The 22726-nt window shown below is 49.2% G+C and overlaps 1 protein-coding gene across 2 annotated transcripts in view; it reads right to left on the reverse strand.

The window, feature by feature from the left end:
* Positions 1-22726, reverse strand: part of LOC106746411 — a 431128-nt gene that overhangs the window by 129496 nt on the left and 278906 nt on the right. For both annotated transcript variants that reach the window (XR_001374598.1, XM_014623001.1), the window contains exon 6: positions 17483-17672. Coding sequence is in view for 1 of the 2 variants with exons in the window: in XM_014623001.1 (XP_014478487.1) it covers positions 17483-17672 (190 nt within the window). In the remaining variant the exon portion in view is untranslated. The remainder of the gene's footprint in view (positions 1-17482; positions 17673-22726) is intronic.

Here is a 22726-nt window from a genome sequence, read left to right on the forward strand (position 1 = left end):
CCCCCCCCCCCCCCTCGAAAATTACACCGGCGCGTCGTCGTCACGGGTCCGATCCTGGCGTACGCCGTCGTGTGTGCGTACGTACGTTACACGCACGATTGCACGCACACACACACACATGCCAACACTGTGCGCGTGGCAACAACCGAACGAGGGTCGGAAGGTACACAGTTATTGCATTAACTCATCATTGTCATTTTTATCACGTGCCCACTTGAATCAACAGAAAGCCCAGGGCCGCCGGTTTGTGCTCCCCCTCGGGCCCCTCCCCCCTCCTCCGACGTTCCCTCTGCCGCCGACAAAACCCCCCTCCTCACTCATCTACGGAACTAAACCCTCCTCTCGCGAGCCCCAAAAAGCCGTCCTCTTGTTTTCGCGCAACTCTTGAGCCCGCGCAATCCGGGGGGGAGGGNCGCAGCCCTCTGTTCTTTCGGTGAGTTTGATCGGACTCGTTTCGATGCTTTCCACCGGGGGACTATTAATTTTCCAACTAACTCGGCCTCGCGCACCTGGTAAGTCAACGTGCGCTCCGATCGAGAAATCTTCCGGACGAGCTTCCGACTACTTGTACCCTCGTCCTTCTCGGAAAGCGCTGATGATGAGGTCGACAAGGTAAGCGATATGATCGAACAGAAGTGAATCCGTCGTCTTGATTTCAGTGAAATCACACCTGACGTTACTTGACTTGAACGATCGGACGGGAACTGTGAGTAAATTTTTCGCTCGCTGCGTGCGCACGAGTTTACGATGTTGGTGCGCTAACTCTTTCGATTTAACATCTCCCAACATCTAACCTGACATCTAAGCCAAACTGATCGTTCACCCGTCGGACGATGTGATAACGGGAATCGCAGGCGGAAACAGTAGTGGCAAAGTTCGTGAACAATCGCGCGGTCGGGAGTCGAGGCGCGCGTTCAATTTGCTCCCCGATGGATTCGTAGCGCGTAATATGGAATCAAAAGCCGGCGGAGCTCGCTGCGATAGATTCCAAAGGCAATGTTGTTACGGGGACTTATTTAAAAACGCATTCCCCCGACGAGTCGGCGCTTCGCTTTCGCGCTTTCCAGCGTTAATAGCGGCGAGGCCGTTCGCGTCGTCGTCACAGCCGAACAGATCAGCGCAACTCGATTCCATCGCGCGTCTGCCGCGAGCGTATGAGGGAGAGAGAGAGAGAGAGAGAGAGAACGTTCCGAAATTGATTTTATATATTTCATACGTGTCCCCAGAGACTCGGCCATCTTTCCGCGGCACCGGCTAGCACCCGCCAGCAGCGTAATAAAGTTCTTGCTAAGGCCGACGCAATATGCGACTCGGCGCTGCCGTAAAGAGACAAATTCAAAGGGAATGCGAGAGTGGGTACCAGTCGCGCATAAATCCTTCAAGGATTCTGGGTCGGCTCGTGTGAACATCGGCGGCATTGTTTATTCAGAATCTCCGCCGGGCCCACCACGGTATTTTACGGACAGAATCCGACGGCGGATTCGCGCGCGAATAAATGTCAGGAGTGGACCTGTAAAAGAATTTACGGTGTCGACGGTAGCGCCGGGGTGTCAAATGAAATTTCCCGTCCGGACGGGAACAAAGAAGAAACCGGTTATCGGATATCGTGCAGTAACGGGGAGACGGAGACGGGATTTCTACGTGAATTTTACGCTCGCGGATCGCGCTTGTCGGAGTTAATTACCGAGATATTTGAGCAACGCTCGTGAGAAGGAGGACAGTCGTCGTGACAGTCGTCGCGACGGGGCTTCCACGATATTCGCATATTTCACTCGCAAGCACGTATCCGCGCGCGCGGATTTCACCCGCTTCGTTTCGAACGACATCAATCGCCGAAGATCAAAATACGGACCTCACATACCCGTGTGGGAATCATATGCATTTGCCCGATACCGGAATACACCGGCGGGGTATTCATTTCAAGTACCGAAATACCGATTTCACGTTGTCACGATACCAATGCCTTAAATAGAAAAACGAAGAGCGTCACTAACCTGAAGCCCGAATAGTTCAGTGGCTGCTTGAGCGGCTGCCCGACAAGGTAGAAGACCTGAATTCGATCCCGGCCGTCGTTCTTCATCTCGCACGACATTCAAAGTAGACATCTGCAGGTACAAACGAGCAGAGCCCGGCTCACATTTCCGACACTTTCCTCCGTAACGTGCTCGTGATATTACCAATCGTACTGTTCGTTAAAAATCGCTACCTCGCCGGCCGATGATTTCCTACCTGGACTGAAAAGCAACGAAGGGGGCCGATCCGAAGGAAGCGCTAATATTTCAAAGCGCCGTGGGCCGCTTGACGAGGAAAGTTCTCCGGTATCCAACGGTTGTTATCTCCGGCTCGAAATGAGCCTACCTCGGAATCGAGCCAGCCGGATTGATGTCCTCGAATTGCGAGTCGCCGTCGCACGTCGCGTTAAGGTATCAATACGATGATGTTTCCGATAGACCCCCACGCCCGAGGGAGAGCACCTGGCGGCCGCGCCAACCACCGGGATTAATTACGGTCGTTTGTCCGTCGATTTGCGCCGAAATCAAATCGCCGTGATCGCGTATTCGCTCTCTCTCTCTCTCTCTCTCTCTCGGCCCGGCGCACCACCGCTGGACGGCCAAGGAACATAACGAATGGCATCGCGAGGTATAACAGCCGGGGACCTGCCAGGAAAGGGGGACGCGTGAACCCGTCGGCCGCCATTACTAAGCATTGTGTCTGCGATTCCAGGCGATTTGTACCCTTGCCGACCACGCGTCAGGGACATTTATTAAACCGCCCCGTCCTCGAGAGAGAGAGAGGGAGGGTGTCCAGGCTTCTCCTGGGGATTGCGGTTATCGAAAGAGGATGGACCACCGCCGCTAGTATCGTCGCTCCTCGGAAACTTGCGCCTCCGTACTTCCGTGCTTCCATCGCGCACAAAGTGCCCGAGGAACACGCATGTCACGGAGACGTCTGAAGGACGTCCTAAAAGATGCCCTTATGACGCCTTAGGATGTCTTAATGTTATCTGGGCGGAGTTTCTTACTTAGTTTCGAGTTTCGCCGTCGGCGAGAATTAGCACCCGCGAGCGTTAGAGAGGACGAGGCGAAGAGGACGGCGATCGTGTAATTTCACCGAGAAGGCGAACCGGGTCCCGTGACGTGCGATAGCGGAAATTGATCCTCGCGGGTGTCTAACCCGTGAGATGCTAAATTTCTGTCTGATATCGCTGGTAGCTAATGATGTAACGCTCGCTTCTCCTAGTGATTAGATAGGAGCCAATTCTTTCGCTGCCGCAGCAAACGTATTATCGCAAATGACGTTTACAATGGCACAGTACACTTGTTATTGGCATTTAAAATTGTGCATATAAACAACGGCCGGAACATCAAACTGATTCTACGTTTCAATAAATAATTAGCTAATAATATGCCATTAAAACGAGTTAGAAAAATGAATCTAGTCTGTGTTAGCTGATTACTAGCTTCTGACTCAGGCCGACCGGATGTATTTCTACTCTTAGCCTGCAGGTTACACTAAGAAAAGAGAAATGTCGATTTCAGGATAAGTTCAAATTGAGCATGAAGAAGTTAATAAGAAATTCTAATTCCTCCGGTAGTCTTATTTATTATCGCTTCCCGCGAGATTCGGATGGAGATTTTTCGTCAGGATGAAATGCCGAGGAGGAACGAAATTTCACGCTACGAATTAACGGAAAGCACTAACGTCGCGCTAGTGCCGGCCATAAATCATCCGTACGATTAATACAAAAGTGGTACGTAGTTCACGGGAGAGGCTGGAGGAAGGGATTTCTTTCTCACGGTGGCTCCACATCCCAGACGGATCGTCCACAGTGTGAAACAGCGGAAACGCTGGACGCGGAGCGAGCGTGTTCGTCGAAATTAAACAGCGTTTCCTCGGTGGTCCTGCAGTGGTGCGGGCCCCCAGAGTACGGTGCACTCTCGTTCCACCGTGTCCCGTTTACACCGAGATATTCATCGGCCGAGCAAACAGAAAGTGGGCAGACCGATTCGACTCGTCGCTCGTGCCGAAGGTACTCTTTCGGATTGCACGTGAAGCGCGGGAGGGTACGCAGTGCGGGCGTACGTTATAAAAGCGAGAAAGAGAGAGAGAGAGTGAGAGACGGTGGATGGGAGAAAGGGAGGAGAGGAGGGAGAAGCGGAAATCTAATGCGGAAACGCAAAGCTGCGCTTCAATTTTGGAGCCGCATCGTATTATCGTCGGATGACACGGTCAAAAGTGATTTCCTTCCTGCGCACGCAATTTTCCGTTACTGTACTATCCGTAAATATATATATATATATATATATATTTCTTATATTATATTCTTATATATAATCTTGATATTTATCGTGCCATCTTTATGTTTATCCTTTTCACTTATGTTAATATTTATTCTCATACTTATCTCTTTATATTTCATTCATATGTCGTTATTTTACGAACGGTGAATCTCAGAAGACCTCAGAAACTCTCGTCAAAGCGCATAGGACTTTTCCTCTCTCTTCTTTCCTTCTTTTATTTAAGTGACATTGAGAAGTAGTATGAATAATGTTAGATCATCCATATATAAATTTCGGTCTTCCGAGCCATAAAACAATCACGTCGCGAATTTACCCGGGATGACGTGTTTTCACGGCGAATACACACTCGCGAAATAATATATTCACAACGAGGCAAGAATATCCATAAATAGCAATTTGTCGGCGTCGCTCAGCGAACCTTACGCCGAACAGACACTAATGGATTCGCCATTTAGGCAAAGTGGCCACGGCGACGTAACTTATACGCACATTTAGCCCAAGTTAATCTGGGGACAGCGGTACGGTACCTGGCGGTATATTTAGTAGTACCGATGCTCGTTAAGTCGCTTAGAACGTGTAATTATGACGGTGGCCCCGGAAACGAGCATCGTGGGCGCAGCTCGATCCCAGGACACAAAGACCGAAGAACTAATGCGCTCCGGCCGCTTTCTGTGCGCGCAATGCGAACCGGTTGTCGTCGTATCGACCCTCGCAAATCACCGAATAAGCTTCCAAACGCGTCCCGATAGCAACCGGTTCGCATTGTGCGAACCCGACGTCACAGTCGGCACGTTTTGCGGGATTTTTAAACACACGGCCCCGCGTTGATGAAAATCAGCGGTGTTATCGGCGGCGACGCATGCGCACGCCGCGCCGATTTACCCGGAAAGGTACAGCGGAATAATAATGCCGCCACCGGCGCGGCTTCGCCCGAATTAATATAATCACGCATTTCAACGAATGCGCGAATATCGCGCTAATAACGAATCTCGCTACGCAATCTAAACAGTGATTTTGTTTACGAACGGTTTAATGAAATGTCGCAATTGCATATAATTTGCACGCCGCGATATATTAACACGCGGGGCGCGACCGTCCGCGAAAGCTGTATTTTCCAGTATTATCCTGTGACACTAAAGGATGCGTCTCGAAGCGTCAAGCGATCCCCCGCGATAACCGCTCGCAATTTGTACGAAACGATAAAACAGAAATTTCGGATTTTCCTTCTCCTCTTTTTCGAAGGGAAACGCGCGCACACGCTCCGATCGCGCGCGCAATTGTTGGTTGGACAGCAGGAACGACCTGGTCGATCCGCGGACGCAATATTCGTGATAATTATTAATCGGTTTATTTAGCGCGTTGGCCGCCCACGGGAGAACGCGCGCAGTTTCTCGGCCGATGAATGAAACAGGAATCCGTTTTGAAATATTCGTCCCGGCGGATTTCCGCGCCCGTATTCAACACGAGTTCCGCGCAGAAGACGGCGGATCTCCCGATGAAACGTTCCCGCTGAGCCCGCGTTCATGGTAGGTTGGTCCGTGAATTAATTTTCTCGGGAATCTTTTCATATTTTAACAGCACATCGGTCGAAACACAATCCGCACGCGTGCAAAATTAAGGAAACGCTGAAGTTGAGGCGATTGAAGTCGGAGCCTAGCGCTATTTATATGCGTCTCACGAGTACTAAAACAGTTTCCGATATCAGGTTCTTAATTCTAGGAGCTGAAATTATATGTCGAAATGTTATAAAAATATTTGTAAAATTCACATATAATCATTGTTTCAAAATTATATATAAATGATATAATAATAATAATAATAATAATATTATATATAAATGAATGGAAATCAACATCAATAACAATGATTACTTTCAGTACAAAAGTAACCGACCGTTACTTTCATTCCGACTTACATTCTTGCCAGAATTGATCAAACATTCATTTTTATTAAAAAAAACTAACCTTCAAATATGATTTAACCATTGTTTTCATGTACCAAACTACTCAAAAGAATACTGATCGATTTATAATAAACAATAAATAAAGAGATCGACCGAATTTATAACGAAATATTGAGAAACTAGAAAAAAATTTTAAATACTTACTTTAGTCATGTTTTTATGATGTCGACGCAATAAACCTTTCATCACTGAGCTTCAAGTGCTACTGAAATGGGAAAAGTGTTCAAAAGACGTAATACAACAGCGGAAAGATTCGTATAGGAATGATAGGTTTCGCGTTTGTTACGTTCATACGCGTTACTTTTGTCCCCGGTCTTCCCTATCATACGTCTAGGTTGGATTTTGATATTCTCCGGCTACAGTGCCCAAAGCTGCATATCATAAATCCCGTTTATAAATATTTAGCACTGATTTGTCGAGCTTCTTCATATTGTATCAACCATCATCTTCTTAACAATATTGTCACGGACCAACTACCTTAGTTCTTCACGACAGCTTCGGCCTCGTAATAGCGATCCTATTATGCAATGCGACGGACAGAGAGAAAAAGTCTGTATAATTAGAAGATTATTTTTAATTAGAAAGCGGCATCACGTCTGAAATATTCGGTTTCCTGGAGCGCATTTAAAATCACTCCTAACTGGATTGCGTTAAAATATGAGTTGGCTTGGACGTTAACGAAATATAAGCAAATAAAATATCGAGGCACGCGGTTTCATTTATTAAACACGGAAATAAGGGATACGGAAATCAATCCGCCGATATATAATCGGAAAGCTGCATCCGATGGCCTACTAATTGAATGAAGTCATTAGACGGATTACAAATAACGAGTAACAGGATACGGCTGGCTAAAAGAACATTAATCGCGGCGAATTTCTCCCGCGAGCATTCGGAAAAAGCGCAAGTCGATAATACCTGGTGGCTAACAACAAAATGTGGGGGTTTTCCCGTATCTTCTCTTTATCGGTAGTTTCCTTCCACTGCTAATTTCATTTTCTCTCTCTATTTCATTAAAGTCCATTCGCTAATTAAACACCGCTCGAGCTTCTTTGGAACGTTAATAGATAAAACATTACGGACGCATTTAGCGATATATCCGCAATTATACGGGATGTTTCGAAATTGTAAGTGAAGAATTAACTGGCCGGTAAAACTCACAAAAGCAGAGGAAAAGATTTTAATAAACATAAGTTTGCAAACTAACTTTTTTAAAGATATTTAATTTCTTATTAGTTATTACTTTTTTATTTAAATGAAATAAACAGTTGCTTTCATTAAAAAAAAGAAACTACAAATTTGAGAAAACGTATGTATATTTTTTCATTAAAAAAAAATTATTTCTCAAGGTAGAAGTATATTAATATAAGTAAATGTGTGCGTATGTGTGTGTGTGTGTGTTATTACCATCTACTGAATAAATATTTTTCATTCTTCGGATATTTTTTTGCACAGTGTACATAAGAGAAATAATATAAACCGTGCATTATATTTCGAACATTATTCTATTCTTAACCCAAAACGTCGCATTATTTCCCTTCTCCATTGGAGAAGAACTTGAATTAGAGATCGACATGGACGCGCGCGCACGGAAAAGCCTTAAAATGCCACTCCGCTTCGCCTAACGTTCGCGAATCCACGGATCGCCGTCGTAGCTCGTGAAATACGTTTAATCGTTCGATGATGATACCGCGGTCTGCACAGTACATCACCGCAGCCGCTATCCTTAATTACTGCACGGCGAATCGAAAGCAGAAATCCGGATAATTATGTGAGTCGAAGCGTCGAGAGCGCGGCCTGTATTTAGGTGTTCCTCCAGGATAGTTCGCGAGGGACTCGAGGAGCCCCTAAAACCACAGTGACCTCCAATTATCCTGTGGGTACCACGTAGGCCACGTGGTCCCGCGGTGTCCCCGTGGACTGTCCGCAAACACCCCTGCTTCGCCCCTTTCCGCCGCCTATAATGCGCCCTAGATTAATTCATTATTAAAATAACCCCATCGACGAAACCTTGTTATCGCCGTGTATTAAAGCGGCGCGTGCGAGAAATGAAATTATCGAAGACACGAGCCGCGTCCCGAGGCGAGGCAAAATCTTTCCGCTCCGAGGAATCTTTAGGCTGCGAATGATAAATCGGGGCGAAATTCATTATCCCCACGCCTCAGCACGATCCGGTGCGAATTGAACTAACAGAAAAAGCAATCTTTCCCGATGGAATTTGGAGAATTTTACCGGCGGCTCCGGAAGGTGATAGACTTATTTTACTGTTCTTCGGCTGAACTTGATCTAAACGAAACGTAAAGCTATATTTCCGTTTTGTTCTTATTTTTACCATCGCGTTATACAAAGGTTCACTTCAGCCGCTAAAATATCCGCCTCCACTCGCGCGCTTTTCATCCTCGCCGGAAAGATACGCCGTCGCGTAAATCTACGGATACAAGAAACGCCAAACCCGCTCTCCGTATTTAATGCCACGCGCGATTGGCCAGGATCCGGGGGTGCGACGTCCGGCCTTTGGGTAAAATCAGAGGTCCTCATTAAGCATTCTAGGGTCAGGAAGGGTGTCTAGGGCGACCGACTTCCGTCTTGCACGGTAACGACGCGGCCGAGGGAGCCTAAGAGCGGACATTTCAATAAAGCTCGGCAAACGCGTAGGTTCAAACCGCTGAGACCGCGACGAGTTCTGGTCAGCAGCTTCCTCGGCGAAATTGCGCATGTCCTTGCGTCGGGATAACGGCGAGGACCGATCGATCCTCGCGTGCGACCGCGTCGTGATAGAAATAACTGATTTCGCGAAGATTTCCTAATACGTTGCTTATTAAGCTCGCGCTCGGCCGACCCTGTGGGCGAAACTGATCCGTGCGATGCTCATTTCCATTTCGACGGGCATCGCATCGGCAAGCCGGCCACCGCGCGATCATTATGCGAATTATCAAGAAACATGCAACGGTTTCCCCCTCGCGTGCCGTTATTAACGGTTTATCGCGTACGAGATGCATTTTGCGTTAATCGCGCATTACGCTTGGGTGCGTGTAATTGAAAATATTTTCAGCGTCTCGCGAGCTTGGGATCGGTCTTATCCCGCGGATGAAAAGGAACTTTATGACGCAATGAACGGTTGACGGTAGCAGAGCAACAACCAATATTCCCGAAATTCTGACTTCGCAAAGCAACCCTCCGTCGGCACTCTTATTTTTTGCCGCTTCATTTGAACGCATCGTGTTCACCCTGTATGTAAACGTTCGTGCTTACATTTTATATTGATTTTTCACAAAAGTTACTATGACCGACCCCCCCCGCAAGAAGAGAGTTTAGAAACAGCGACTGTTTCAAATACTATACTTTTTCTACTTTTGATATTTCTGTCCCGTGAAAATAATTTAACGTTCGGAAATTGTATTTCCGTAATGACATTGAAATATCTCAACTCTACGTCTTTTGTACTTGATTCAGAACGCATATTCATTAGTAAACGTTCCACCCATGAACCGTCTATGTGTGCGAGATTCGTTAAGGTTCCCGATGTATCTTTCCCGGAAGATTCTGACCAATCGAAGTGGAGAAAACTAATTTCAAGTTTAGCAAACTCGGCTCCGATCGGTCAAATTTCAATCCAATCTCAACCCTAATTCGCCGGATGCGAGCCCAACGAGCCGTAATTCGGAAATTCGATATTCCTGTTCAAATATCGTTACAAAATATCGGCAATCACGTAGCCAAGGAGTATCGATACTTCGAGCATCGATACCGTATCATTCATCCCTAATCAGAACGCTGGTGCGGGGCCGCCTCATCGATCCCCGCGAATCGACGAAATGATTTCCCGAAGTTTTCCCGGCGTGCCGCGCACAGGCATCGCATTCATCCCTTGCGAATCTTCCACCCTCGTGTCTTCGGGCGTTTCTGATTGCTTCGCGATACACGCACGGCCCCGAGTCCTCCTCTATCGCGGTTGAAATTTGATCTCGGGCAGCACCGGAGGTGCGCGGAAATAAATCCGCCCGGCGATCGAATGAATCCAGCGTCAATAATGTTGCGTAAACAGCGGCGTGAAAGAGACTCGACGCGTTTATCATGAAATTATCGTCGCCGGGCTGTCGCATAATTTAGCCGATAATCGAACGCGCGCTCGGTCGGCTGCAACGCTCGTTACTCTTTCGTCTTCGCGTTTATAACTCAGGGAAAATTAAGCGTTCGCGCGCGCAACCCGAGAGGGAGACGGATGAAGATTAAGCGGGGCAGCTCCCAAGTGTTACCCGAAGCAAAATCTAATCTCGACTATCCGCGCGGTATAACTCGGAGGCAAGTAACGTTTATGGGTGTACGGTCGGGTTGGAAGTTGGACGTCCGGCGCGCATCGTATCGTAACGTCCTGCCTCGCTCGATCGAAACAGCTCTATTTGCCCAGCTCGCCGCAGCTCGACCGGATACTCACCCGTTGTGAGACACCCGAGCCACTATCGGTATAATATTGCAGCTTTGTCGCGTCTCCGGTTGAAATGACACTCCGCCGCGATGTTCCCTGCCCGCCAAATTGGAAGCCGGACAGAGAGAGAGAGAGGAACCGAAAGTACCGGAACCGCCAGAAACAGAAACGTCGCTCTGTTGTGAGCGGGTGTGGGGCCAGCGGGAGGGGAGGGAACCGACGGGTCTAAAATCTCTCTGGCGTTCCGGCGAAACGCGCTCAAACGGAGCGGCGAGCTTAAGGACGAGCGAGCAGTTACTCGTAACTGTAGACGACTCGTCTTCTAAACGAGCGCGAAGCCGGAGCTAAAGCGTACGGCCTCCATTTTGCGCGACGACGATGGCTTTAACTCCGCGTCTCTCCTTCCCCAAGCCCCTTTCCCCTTTCCCATCTCCTCGTCGACGAGGACGCTAAATATCCAGCGGCTCGCTCTCGCGCCTCGCGGACCGACCGCCACGTGTTGTTCCGCGCTTCCACCGCGCTTCCTCGTGAAAGCGGTAATTACCGGCGGTAAGTTGGGATCTATTTATGAGACTGCGGCACGTATGTACGCTCGTGTAACTCGAGGGAACTACGAGGCCCCGAGCTTGCTGAGCCGACGAACCCGGAAGAGTGTGTGCCAACCGGCGGGTAGATTTCAAGCTGTACACCTCGAAAACGTTTAGGGTGTTCCGGCCGGAGGATATAAATACTCGCCGCGAATCCAACAGGTTACGGCGAGATCCATCGTGCGATCGATAGAGCGCACTCATCGTCGACAATGTGATGAAATTTCGTTGGGATAACCAAATTATTTCGCTGTCTGTGTATCAAGCAAGTAGCAATTAATACTCTTTGCGATTCTTTTTGCTCTCTCTCTCTCTCTCTCTCTCTCTTTATCCAAATAAATTTTATTATATAATATACCGAACCTTGAACATCAAACCTTGAACCTATCGCTACAACAGCCAAGTATACTTGTAGACTGGGCTATTCTGAACAGAAGAATGTCTTCATCACTTTGCAAACAAGCAGGCAAATTTTGGAAATAACAATCGAAGAAGCCTCTATTCATGGCGACTTTCACTCAGCAATAACTCGAAATTTCGCCCGGCTGTCTGTAAAATGACGTCCGGATGACTTTTTCCTTCACACTGACCGCAAGAAGTATATGACGGATGTTCCACTCAGACACCCTGCAAAACCGGGTGTATCCGACGAAGCCATGGCGGGCCACCCGAAGTGCCGTAATTCTCGCTTTATCGATAATTACAGCTTCCCCTCGCTGTGATACGCTCGTCCAGATACCCACGTGTCCGCGAGCGCGCCATATATAAATTGTCTATGCGTATAAATGACTCTACGTTATCACGAAATCCCTCGAAATGTTGAACTCCACGGTGAGCGGACGGTGAACCGCCGGGCGCGCCGCATTATTCCTGACTTCCCCGCGCGTGACAGACCCGTCGTCGAAGCGAGAGCGAATAACACAAGCGGAGATACCGAACAAACCGAAACTCGAAGACTCGACGCGGCCGGAACGGGAAGCCCGGTTAATTAATGCGAGTCAAACGCGCTTAGCATCGGTGATGCTTTCACGGCCCGGCGGGTAAACTTTATTCGCCGCTGAGGGATATTTCCTTTCAGGACGCCGCGCGAGAAGCAGGCGAGAGAAATGGAAAACCGGAGCCCGGTTCCCGGACGAAGTTCTCCGCGCAACAATAAAATGGCCGGTCCGCCGAAGAAACGGCCCTTCTTGCCGTCCCGCATCCTTACGTCGCGTTTCTCCTCTACTTTAATTAGCCCCGCCCGCTGGTAAACAATAAGCCGCTATTTCTGACAAATTAATTCGAAAAACAATTCCCGGTCTGTCGGCCGCCGTCTGCGCGACGACGCGGCCGCCGTCGCCGCCGGCTTTTATCCCGCTGGGGATGCGCGTCTCAAAACGTAACGAGCATCCCTTTCATGTAATACTACACCGTGCGTCCCCCTCCCCCCCCTCCCCGCGCTTCGCCGGAATTCCTTCCTGGGAGTCGGCCGCGTTAAGCTCCCCCAGGATTCCTCGCGAGCCGCTGTTCTCCGCAAGAAAATCAGACGTTCGCCGATACAGCGGAAACGCAGCGCGACGATCAACGATCTCGTCGTGAATTATCGAGTCGAACAATCCTCATCGGATTTATATATATATATATATACGTTCCGGGGAGCAAAATGTCACGGTTTACTCGTAATTGGAAGTATACCCGTGAGCGGAAAATAAGGAACGCGGCTTTTCGCGGAGAAATGGCATTTAAAATGTCCGAAGTTGAGCAAATCTGCAATATTTCTCCGCTTGATGCTGATATCTATCGTTGCTGCACGAAGAAGAAACTTTTCGGCATTTGTCGCTATAATCGCAGAATCGCAGTCAGAAGAAGCATTTCTTTTAGCAAACGTTACTGCACAAGTGTCAACATATATCGACAAGATGAATGTATTAATTGTACATCATATCTGTATACTTTTCCACACATTTCCCGTGGCAAAGATTATATATTCTCGCTTATATACGAGGAAAGACGAGTCTCGAATTGAAACTAATTTCCTTTCCACGTAACTAGCAGCAACGTTAGACGCAAATTTATTACTTCATGGCTCGACACCGGCTAGGTTCAACTTTCACCGGGATGTTGACGCGTGTGCGTCGGAAGATATCGCTATGAGAAATCTGACGTCGTATCTTCAGTTTATTCAGAATCGGGGGGAATTCATCGAAATTCCTCCCGATCTTCGGATTGATCCCGCGATCACGCTGCCGCCGTAACTTTTCGCGAAAGAAGTTCTGCTCCCTCCCCCCCCCCCGAGTTTGCAAAGACGCTTCCGAAGTTCGACGCGCGGCGCATGAAACATCCCGTATAACTCGATCATAATTAAGCGTCGCGGGGAAATTTGCTCATCGTCGTATCGCGTCACCGTTGAACGCGGCTCCCGCACCGCCGGGGAAACACGGACAGTTGCGCGCTCAGACCGGCCAAATCGCTTTGTCGCCGCCGCGTGATCCCCGCCGTTATCCCCCGCGCAAATATTTAAGCGTTCCGCGTTCGCACACCCTGGAGATTACACGACGAGCTCTCGGGTTCGTTTCGTCCGACTTCATCTTCATCAACATACTGATCAAACCAGCCCATGTTCCGCTCAAACTTGGCACAAAAGGCGGGACAATTAAACGCCGTCTCTCTCCGCAATTCGCCGCGTACAACAAGATTGAAAATCAAGTTAACCGGCGAATAACACCGGCAATCCGAGAGCTTGGTCGAAATTCGCGCGTTACTTCGCAACCCTCGCCACGTCCCACGGTGACGTAGTGATAATTTCAAACGGAACGCCGCGGATATTTCGCGTTGAGAACTCCGAAAAATTTTCTCCGAATGTGGCGTTCCCGCAAACGAGAACTTTCGCGGGAAGAGCGTCCAACTTCTTTAACTGGCTCTATAATTTTGCAAATAATTATTTGTTTACTTATTGCTTGTTGATTTTTTCTTGAGAAAACTCGGCATATATTTGGCCGTGTTATTAGCATCAGTTCGATTTTTCCATGTGCCGAATTTGTTCTCGAGCTGTCCTTCTTGCGAATTGTTAAGTAGAGAATCAGCGGTAATTTATTAAATGATATAAAAATTTATGGTGTAAGCCGCGAACTTTTTCAACCGCTTTGAATCTTGCACCAATTTTTATCCTCCGCCACTGAACCACGCAAGAATAGTCCGAGTTAGGTCGCTTTGAAAACCGACATACCTAAGTTTACAGAGCTTTTGACCGACATACCTGAACTTTACCGTGAAATATCATCTCACAGAACACAGTTGAAACTACCGGTAACTGATTTTCCCATGATTCTCTTGTTTCTATTAGACGGCCGGAAAGAAAAAGTCAGGGGATCTCCGTCCATACAACAAAAGGTATGTAAAATCAAAAGTAACGCATAAAGGATGCGTATGTAACAAATATACAAAATAATCTAACAAACTTTAGTGCTTTCATTTTAGTTTCCGACAACTTCTCAGGTGGATATGACGGGTACGATTTCGTGGTCTACTTTCTCGACGCATCGTTTCTCCAACTTCTTAAAAATCAGTCATCTGCGAGACAATGTATAAGAATCTTCAAAGGAATACAACATGCCTTGGCAAAGAAACGCTGCCGTCTCGCGTCCATGCGCATAACATTTTCATTCTACGCCTTTGGCAGGATTTTACAGATTTGAAAAACAAAATGGCACGCCGGTGTTGTCTCAATGCTTCTCCTCCTCCACGAAACGTTACAAGGCGCAGTATTCAGTCGGGTCGTTGATTGTGATGCGACGGAACCTCCCGTGTGTCATGTCGCTAAATATGCCGGCTTGTAGGGATGGATTCTGCGCTAGATAAACTGCCTAGGGACATCCGAGATGCAGCTGCAGCACCGGGGGGTACATCGGTACAAGTCTGCCGACGTGCGCGCGATTGAAAGTCGAGAGATCTCTCGAATAGCCCGGTTCGCTCCGCCCAATCTCTATCTTCGCCATCTCGATTCGCGTTCGAGGGCGTTTGGCGAACTTCGGGCCGCTTCCGAGGGCTTCCGTTGCGGATATCCAGTTTGATAGTTTAAACCGGATATTCGACGCCCGTTCCTCCGTTCCCTCCCCTCCCTCCCGCCCTCTNCTCTCTCTCTATCACACACTCTCACTGGCTCGTCGACTGGCGTTGCCGGCGAACGCGGGATGGAAACGGCGGAGGGGTTGTAGTCTCGAAGTGGAAACGGCACCCCGGCGGCTTATAGTCGCGCGAGACGCTCATCTGCATTTCAAATCGCGCGGCCGCACGAAGATTTGTACGGGCGCGCTTTTCCGCGAGTGCGGAAACCGAACGCGTGCAGAATCGTCCCTCGGAAACGAGCGATCGAGCGATCGCGCGCGGAAATCGAAGGTATCGAACGAACGTGTCGCCGTTATCGTCCGGCGATTGCCACCTGCGAATTTAAGCCACGATCGCACCGTGATTTGCAGACGGGCTGCCTTTTACTCAGCGATAATAACGCCTAAAAACCTCGCATGCGTATTGCCAGTGTTACTTATTGAAACGAAAAGCAGGAAGATACAGTCGAGGCCGCAAATGATCGTTCTCATCGAGTCTCTCTCTCGATGTAACTCATCATCTGCGGTAAAACGGATCCGCATACCTCAGTTTTATCGTGCGTGAACCTCGTCATCGCGTTCCCGGCCGATATCCCGACGGTTACCTTATTCTCCGCTCGCCAATTTCTCGCGCCGCAAAAATCCACTCTGCGCCCATCCGCGGACAAGGTGGGTCTTTAATGCACCGTTTGGCGGAAGAGAGGAAACTCCCGACCGACGTTATTCTCGGCGCGCATCCGCAACGTATATTTCCATCCCCTTTCACCTCCCTTTACCTCCGGACGGGTCAACGCGAAAGGGCTGTATGTATTCTCTCTCTCTCTCTCTCTCTCTTTCGCGTATATCAAAGGCGCGTCACTCGTGCATGCGTGATTATTTTCGTCCGCATACACGCAACGGCAGGATAGCGTGCACACAAGACGGAAATTCCGGTGAATAGCCGCGGGGCTACCCCCGCGCGTTCTTATCCACGAAGGAATTGAACGGCCGCGGATTTACGGCGGGCGGGGGGGATGTCGCGCGAACGAAACGAGCGGAAGTCGACCGTACTGTCCGAATCGGACGGACGGCCAGACAAAGGTCTACCATGACTTCTCTCTCTCTCTCTCTCTCTCTCTCTTCTGTCCAGATTAAACTACGCGGAAATCCTCTCCTATCGAGAAACAGACGCCATTAGCCAGAAACGAGAATGTATTCGCTCTACGCGTCGGACGCGTTTGATGAATTCGCGTGGAAAAGCGGGCGACTTCACTCCCGCTCGCTGACCGTGGAAAGTCGGCTTTCAGATCCGCTTAATCCGCCGATTTTGACCAACTAATTCCTAATTCGTCGAGTTCCCGTCCCCCACCCCTTCCAGATCAGAGATTTTCGAAAAGGCAGGAGACATTCGTCCGGCGGATGCCTCCTCATCAGGCGCAGTTTCGAGCGCATTCGCGGTGACCCGCGATTCCCGCTCTCTCTCTCTCTCTCTCTCTCGGAAATGCGATTGGCGCATCGTCATTGAAAAGCAGCTAATAGCCATCGGTGATAATAGTTACAAATATAGCTGAAGAAGTCTGAGCGGTTGGCTTGTAAATTAATTTTTTCGAGAAAATCTCAAGTTTTAACACGTACATGTGTGTACCTGTGAAGCATAAATACTTGAAATGTTTGTCTATTTCGTTCAACCGTAAAGTGGAAACTGGAAAAATCTCCGGGGAAATATGGGAAGTGACCAAACGGGATCTGTTTGTTTCCCAATCAGATGAATTATTTAGAATCGCACGTTTGAAATATTACACTTTTAGCCAGAAACTCTATAGATTTTCCGGCAAGAATTCATAATTATCCTGGAGAATCGAGCTGAATCCTAATTGAATCCGAAGTCTCGCCGTTGTTTCGCCGACTCGGCCGGCGACATTTTCGATTGATTCAACTTAACGGGAGCGATCCTTCGTTATTTCACGTAAAAAACAGCGCGAAATATATCGCGCGCGAGAGTGGAAAGTTAAACGTCCGGATGAAAAATGTCCATGCGGATTCCAGCGGCGGCGCTGTGATGGAAGCGATCGGCTGGGGAAATTCATGGTCGGGTATTTTCCGAAACTTTGTCGCTCGGGGCTGCGATATCGATGGGAGCTTACCTTGCCGACCCCGGTGAGCTCCTTTACGCCTATCCTCCTGAGAAGGGCGGGAGGTGCCGGAGGTGGTGACTTGAGAAGGAGCGCGGCGTATCCATTGGGAAAAATGGGCAGCTCGTCAGGCCCGATGTTCTCGTCCCCGGAACGTCGTCTCCGATGCGGGCTCGACGATAGATTCAGTTTCTGCGCTGCCCTGCAACACGAAACGTTCCCGTTTAATGCATCGTCGTGTATCACATCGCGTGTTAGAGAATCTCCGATACGACTGACGCAATATCGAACGATTGACACGCTGAGAAAAAAGCAATAGGATCAACGAGAATTTGCTTAATCGAGGAAAATTTCTTCAAGCACAACGTTCGGTCCACCGGACAAATTATACAATTGCTGTAATGAGTCATCAATTGTTTCAACGATTGCGACTTGGTCAGCAACTATAAACCCAACGTATTGTTGCGCTGACGCCTGATTGTCCGGTGGACACGATATTCTGCTTGAATGAGGGACGACGATTTTGCCGATCCAATTGTTTTCTTTCTCAGTGCGGTTGGTAACAACAATCAAATAACACGCTTGTTTCTCATTTATTAAGTTGCGTAATAATTCTAAACTTTTCAGATAACCCGAAACGTTTGTGCTTTCGCGTCGTTATAATTTTGTTAAGCAATGTATTTAAAACACTTTGATCTACAACCTTCTGCTACATTTCACACGCACGTTTCATAAAATTACAACAACACAAAAATACAAAATTGTTGTATTTTATCCGAGAAATCCGACATTATTTATTACGCGATCTACATTGAGAGGGGAAATAAAATCTAAAAAAAAAAGAATATTTATCCGCTGGTGCCAACAACATATTCGATTAAACCTCTGTAAATTTGTTTTATTTGAATATAATCGAGTAAATACTGACGATTTCTCAGATACTCTTTCAGGAGACTCGTGAAAGCATATCCTTCCTCTCTCACCGGCCGTCCCGTTGTCTCACGACGATACGGAAACATGGTGCGTTACGAACCCGGGTTCGGAGAAGGGCTACGATGTGCGAATGTATCGAGCGACCGTGGCGGAAACAAACACGGGAGCACCTCGGGCAACCGTCGGGGACTCGTCTCGACTTTCACGGGCGATACCTGCGAGGAAGGGTCGCCGTTTTCCGGAAGGTATGTGTCTCAGAGGCGACTGGGTGACATAGTCATCCGCGGGGGCGGGCCCGGTAATCAGCGAAGGTAATGTGCCGGAACCTTCGGCGCGCGTATACGCGAGGTATCCGCGTTTAAAGGGGTGCACCGCCGCGAACGGCGGGAGAGGGGTGACCCGCCGTCAGTTTTTCGCGGGGAGGCAAGTTACGGAGGGTGGTTCCCCTAACTTCTCTCCACCCCTCGGGGCTCGTTAACCCACGCTCTGTGAAATTGGAAATACCAGCGACCTCTCGCGCACTCGTTCGCCCCGGAGGCCGCCGGTCCCGGCCACGCTCTGCGGTGCACGGCTCTCCGGTGTGGGTTCGAGTGTCATAAAAAATGGAAGGCGCGGGGAATGCGGCAGAATGCGGCCTCTCTCTCTCTCTCTCTCTCCCTCTCTTTTGTCGCCGCGAGATGCAATCGTTTTGCGTCAGTCGCGTCGTCTAGCATCGCCTAGCGTTGCGCGCCGCGTCCATCAGGTGAATCACGCCGTTCGCTGCTCTTTCGCTCTCCCGCGCGAGAACAGGTGCGAGCGAACGACGCGTGAAACGACTTACGAGGATTGCGATGTGTCGGTCGACGATTTCTTTAATAGATTTCGGAGCGAGTCGAAGGTAGATAGAGAGAGGGAGGGAGGGGGAAAGAGGGAGAGGGAGAAGGTGACTTTGTCACACCTGCGGACTTGCTCCTTGAAACACACCGTGAAATAATGGGGTGATTTTCGAATGGACGACCATAGTTTTTGGGACAGATGGCTGAGATAAAAAAGCCGCCACGGCGTTCTCGGCCGGGCATTGATTCTCAAACCTCTCACTTGGGGAGAAGAAAAGGCCTTCTGCAGGAATCCGAGACATCACGATGGTTCCTGTTTTTGCGAGAAATTAAAAATCAATGGAATTCCACGCGTCAGCCGAGTCGAAATCTTAGCTTTACGTTGAACCTTCAAGGGAGTAATCTAGTCTGAAGCGCGAGAAAATGACAGGTTTTTTTTCCTTAAATCAGTGATAGAACCTCAATCTTCCCGCACACGTTGGCAGAATGCTGGGAATTGTACATACGACAACGGACAATATTCCAGCAGATACAGCGGTAAACAGCGGACACATTTCACTAGTGACGTTTAGAATTCCAGCCTGGACCGGCAAAATATTTCTCTGAGTGCACGGTCGCATAGAAACTGTCGGTATATATACTTAGGATTTTCGAGATTGCCGCGAGTACGACCGCGATAACAAAGGGAGATTAATTCCCGAACGAAATAGAAGTTGAAACGAATTATACCGGACAGGTGAAAAACGCGACGTCGCGCGCGGGGAAGGAACGCTCGAAAGTTAATTATGAAACCAGTTAAAAATCGTCAATCCCCCGTATCTCAAGCGCCGGCGGAGCCGTGTAAACCTTTAAGGCAATTAGAGCCCCGGCAAATATCGCGCAAAAGCTTTCGCCTGTTTTTTTGCCCGGGCGCAACGACGCCGAATTCGCGTAACGCGCGCGGCTCGTCGCAGCCACGTAACATCCATCGACAAGCGGGATGTTTTGCCGGCCGTTCAAAAGGATTGTTTTCGCGCACTATCAACGCTGTTGCGCGCAATAAACGGCAGCGACAGCAGAGGGAAAAAGCGGCCGGCTGCGGGGAAGATCCACGAGGTCGTCGCGGCCGTCGTGCCGTTTTAACGAGCACCGACTGCCTCTCTGCTGGAGATCGTCGCTCTGCCCTCCGGAACTTTATGCACTTTTTCTGCATCGGTCGGGCACAGCCTCGCGGAACTGCGGCCGGCCGAGTTTTACGCTCGGTTTCATTATTTACAGCTCCTCTTTTCCGCGAGACTAAGGACGAGACACGGCGGCGAGGAGTTCATGGAGCGGAACTTTGACGAACGAAATTACGCCCGAATTTCGCGGCCACTTTCGCAGTACGCGCCACCACCACCGCCGACGGTGTGAGAACAATGCAGATTTCTTCTTCGCGGGGCGAGAAGCAAAGCGGGAGAAAGGGGGGAGGGAACATTGTCGGTGCATCTACTCGGATAGAAAATAACCGCCGGCGAGCTACTGGTGTCTCAGTACTGATATTTAATTATCGATGCCAGGTACCAATTTCGTATTTCAGTGCGAAAGCGGCGCCTTGCCGGCCTCCGGTGCTGGCCGAACATCATCTCTGCAACCCCGGGTGCCGTCGTTTATTCGTAGGCACGATAATACCGGGCGTCCCGGGCGTGTTTATCTCGAACGTCGCGGAGTAAGTGTGCGAAAAATCATACCAAATATTACCGGCACATTCTTCAGACGAGACGTGGCGCGCGTAATAAAACATGACTCATCCCACCGAGATATCCCTGTAATTAACGCAGTCGCAATTAAGCAGTCTGCCTCATTAGCGGCACAGTGGTAGTCTCTCTCTCTCTCTCTCTCTCTCTCTCTCTCTCTCTCTCTCTCTCTCTCTCTCTCGGACGAATTGCATTATCTCGGCGTTACGTGACGGTGCTGGAAAAATTCACCGCGGCGCAACGTGAAAAACAAAAGTAGCTGAATGTTTGATAACTCGCGTGTCACTGGAGCAGTCACGGTATTATCGCGTTAAGGCACTTAACAAATGCGAGAGGTATTTAACGTTACATGGATGTGCACGTGCGCGAAGTGACCGAGCAGAAATGCACACTGGGTGTCCGAAACTTGTCTTTCAGTCGCTCGTGCGAAAGCGGAACGGGTTAAACCGAGCGGAAGGGTTCCTCCGCAATTTCGCGAACAACCGCGCAGAACTTCGAGTTACTCGTTGAAAATGCCCTTGTATAGAGGGCTTTTTTTAATTAATAATTCAAAAATTCACCGTGTTATCTGTGAAATAAAGTAATAGGCTGTTTTGTTCAGAGCGGCCTAACGAGGGGGGGGNGGGGGAGGGTGAGCGTGAAAATTACCGGCCGGCAGCGACGTCGGACACAAATTTTACCGCCTCGCTGCCGGACGCGCGCGAGTCTCAATTTATCCGCTCGGCCGGTGCATTTTTCCACGATCGTATTGCCGCGACGTGCTCTTAATATCGCGAAATGAAAATATCGCGAGGCCACGTTGGCTAATAAAGCGCGTGAGCGGAATGAAAAACACGTGAATATCCGACAGACTTTCAGCCACTTCGCGATAACGAGACGATTCGAGGAGTTGAAAAACGCGGAAATCAGCGGAATTAATTTCGCACGAGTTCTCTCACCCGCGCAAAACCGCCGGCCCGATGTTGGCTCGCGCGTTATTATTATATTTGATATTGCGCGATCGCGCGAGGTAAAAATATACCACGTTCAAACGCGAGCCGTCGGCGAAACCGTCGTGGTAAATCACAAGAAACTCGGCTGGCCGGCCCGAAAGTAATGTATCTTCCGCCTCGCGATATGTGCGAGAAACCTTAGGAGAATCTGAAAGAGGAACGCGAAAGGACACGCGCGGCAGACGCAGGTGCGTGTCGCAGAGGCGCAATCTATTTCATCAATCAGGAAGGAACAGATGCGTGGTGCGCCGGGTCTCATACATGTATTCAAAACCTCCAATGAAATATCGCCGAAATCCCCGTGTACCCTCCCGCCGCCCCCTTCATTGACGTTTAATATCTTAAAAGCGGCCACGAAACGCGCGGAATATTCAATATTCGTCTTTAATATTCACCGAGTTTCTAGCGTTTCCATACCGCTCCCTATTTATACTTAACAATCCATTTGTCCAGCTGCACCCGGGACGCGCGGATCTCGCCAAAATGACTAATTCCGAGCGTGCTCGTCGATGCACGCCCGACCGAGGTTTCGCCGTGACGTATTATTAAACATTCGTCATTCGCCGGCGCGCTTCACGATTTGTCGCGTCCGACGCAATCGTAAATTTTTTCCCAGCGCGCGTTTTTCACCGTAAATAAAAGTATCGCCCACAAAAGGGGGGTTCGAGGGAGGGGGTCCCCGCCGCGCCTCGTAATTCGCGCGGAAATTACACGCTTAATTTGCGATGTTATTTACGAGCGAACGGACACTCGCGCCGCGACCACCCCCGAGGGAGAGCGGTCGGCGGAAGGAGGGAGAGG

The sequence above is a fragment of the Dinoponera quadriceps genome, unplaced genomic scaffold (genome assembly GCF_001313825.1).
Source record: "Dinoponera quadriceps isolate SergipeBrazil2010 unplaced genomic scaffold, ASM131382v1 scaffold566, whole genome shotgun sequence".
In the NCBI taxonomy this organism is placed as follows: domain Eukaryota; kingdom Metazoa; phylum Arthropoda; class Insecta; order Hymenoptera; family Formicidae; genus Dinoponera; species Dinoponera quadriceps.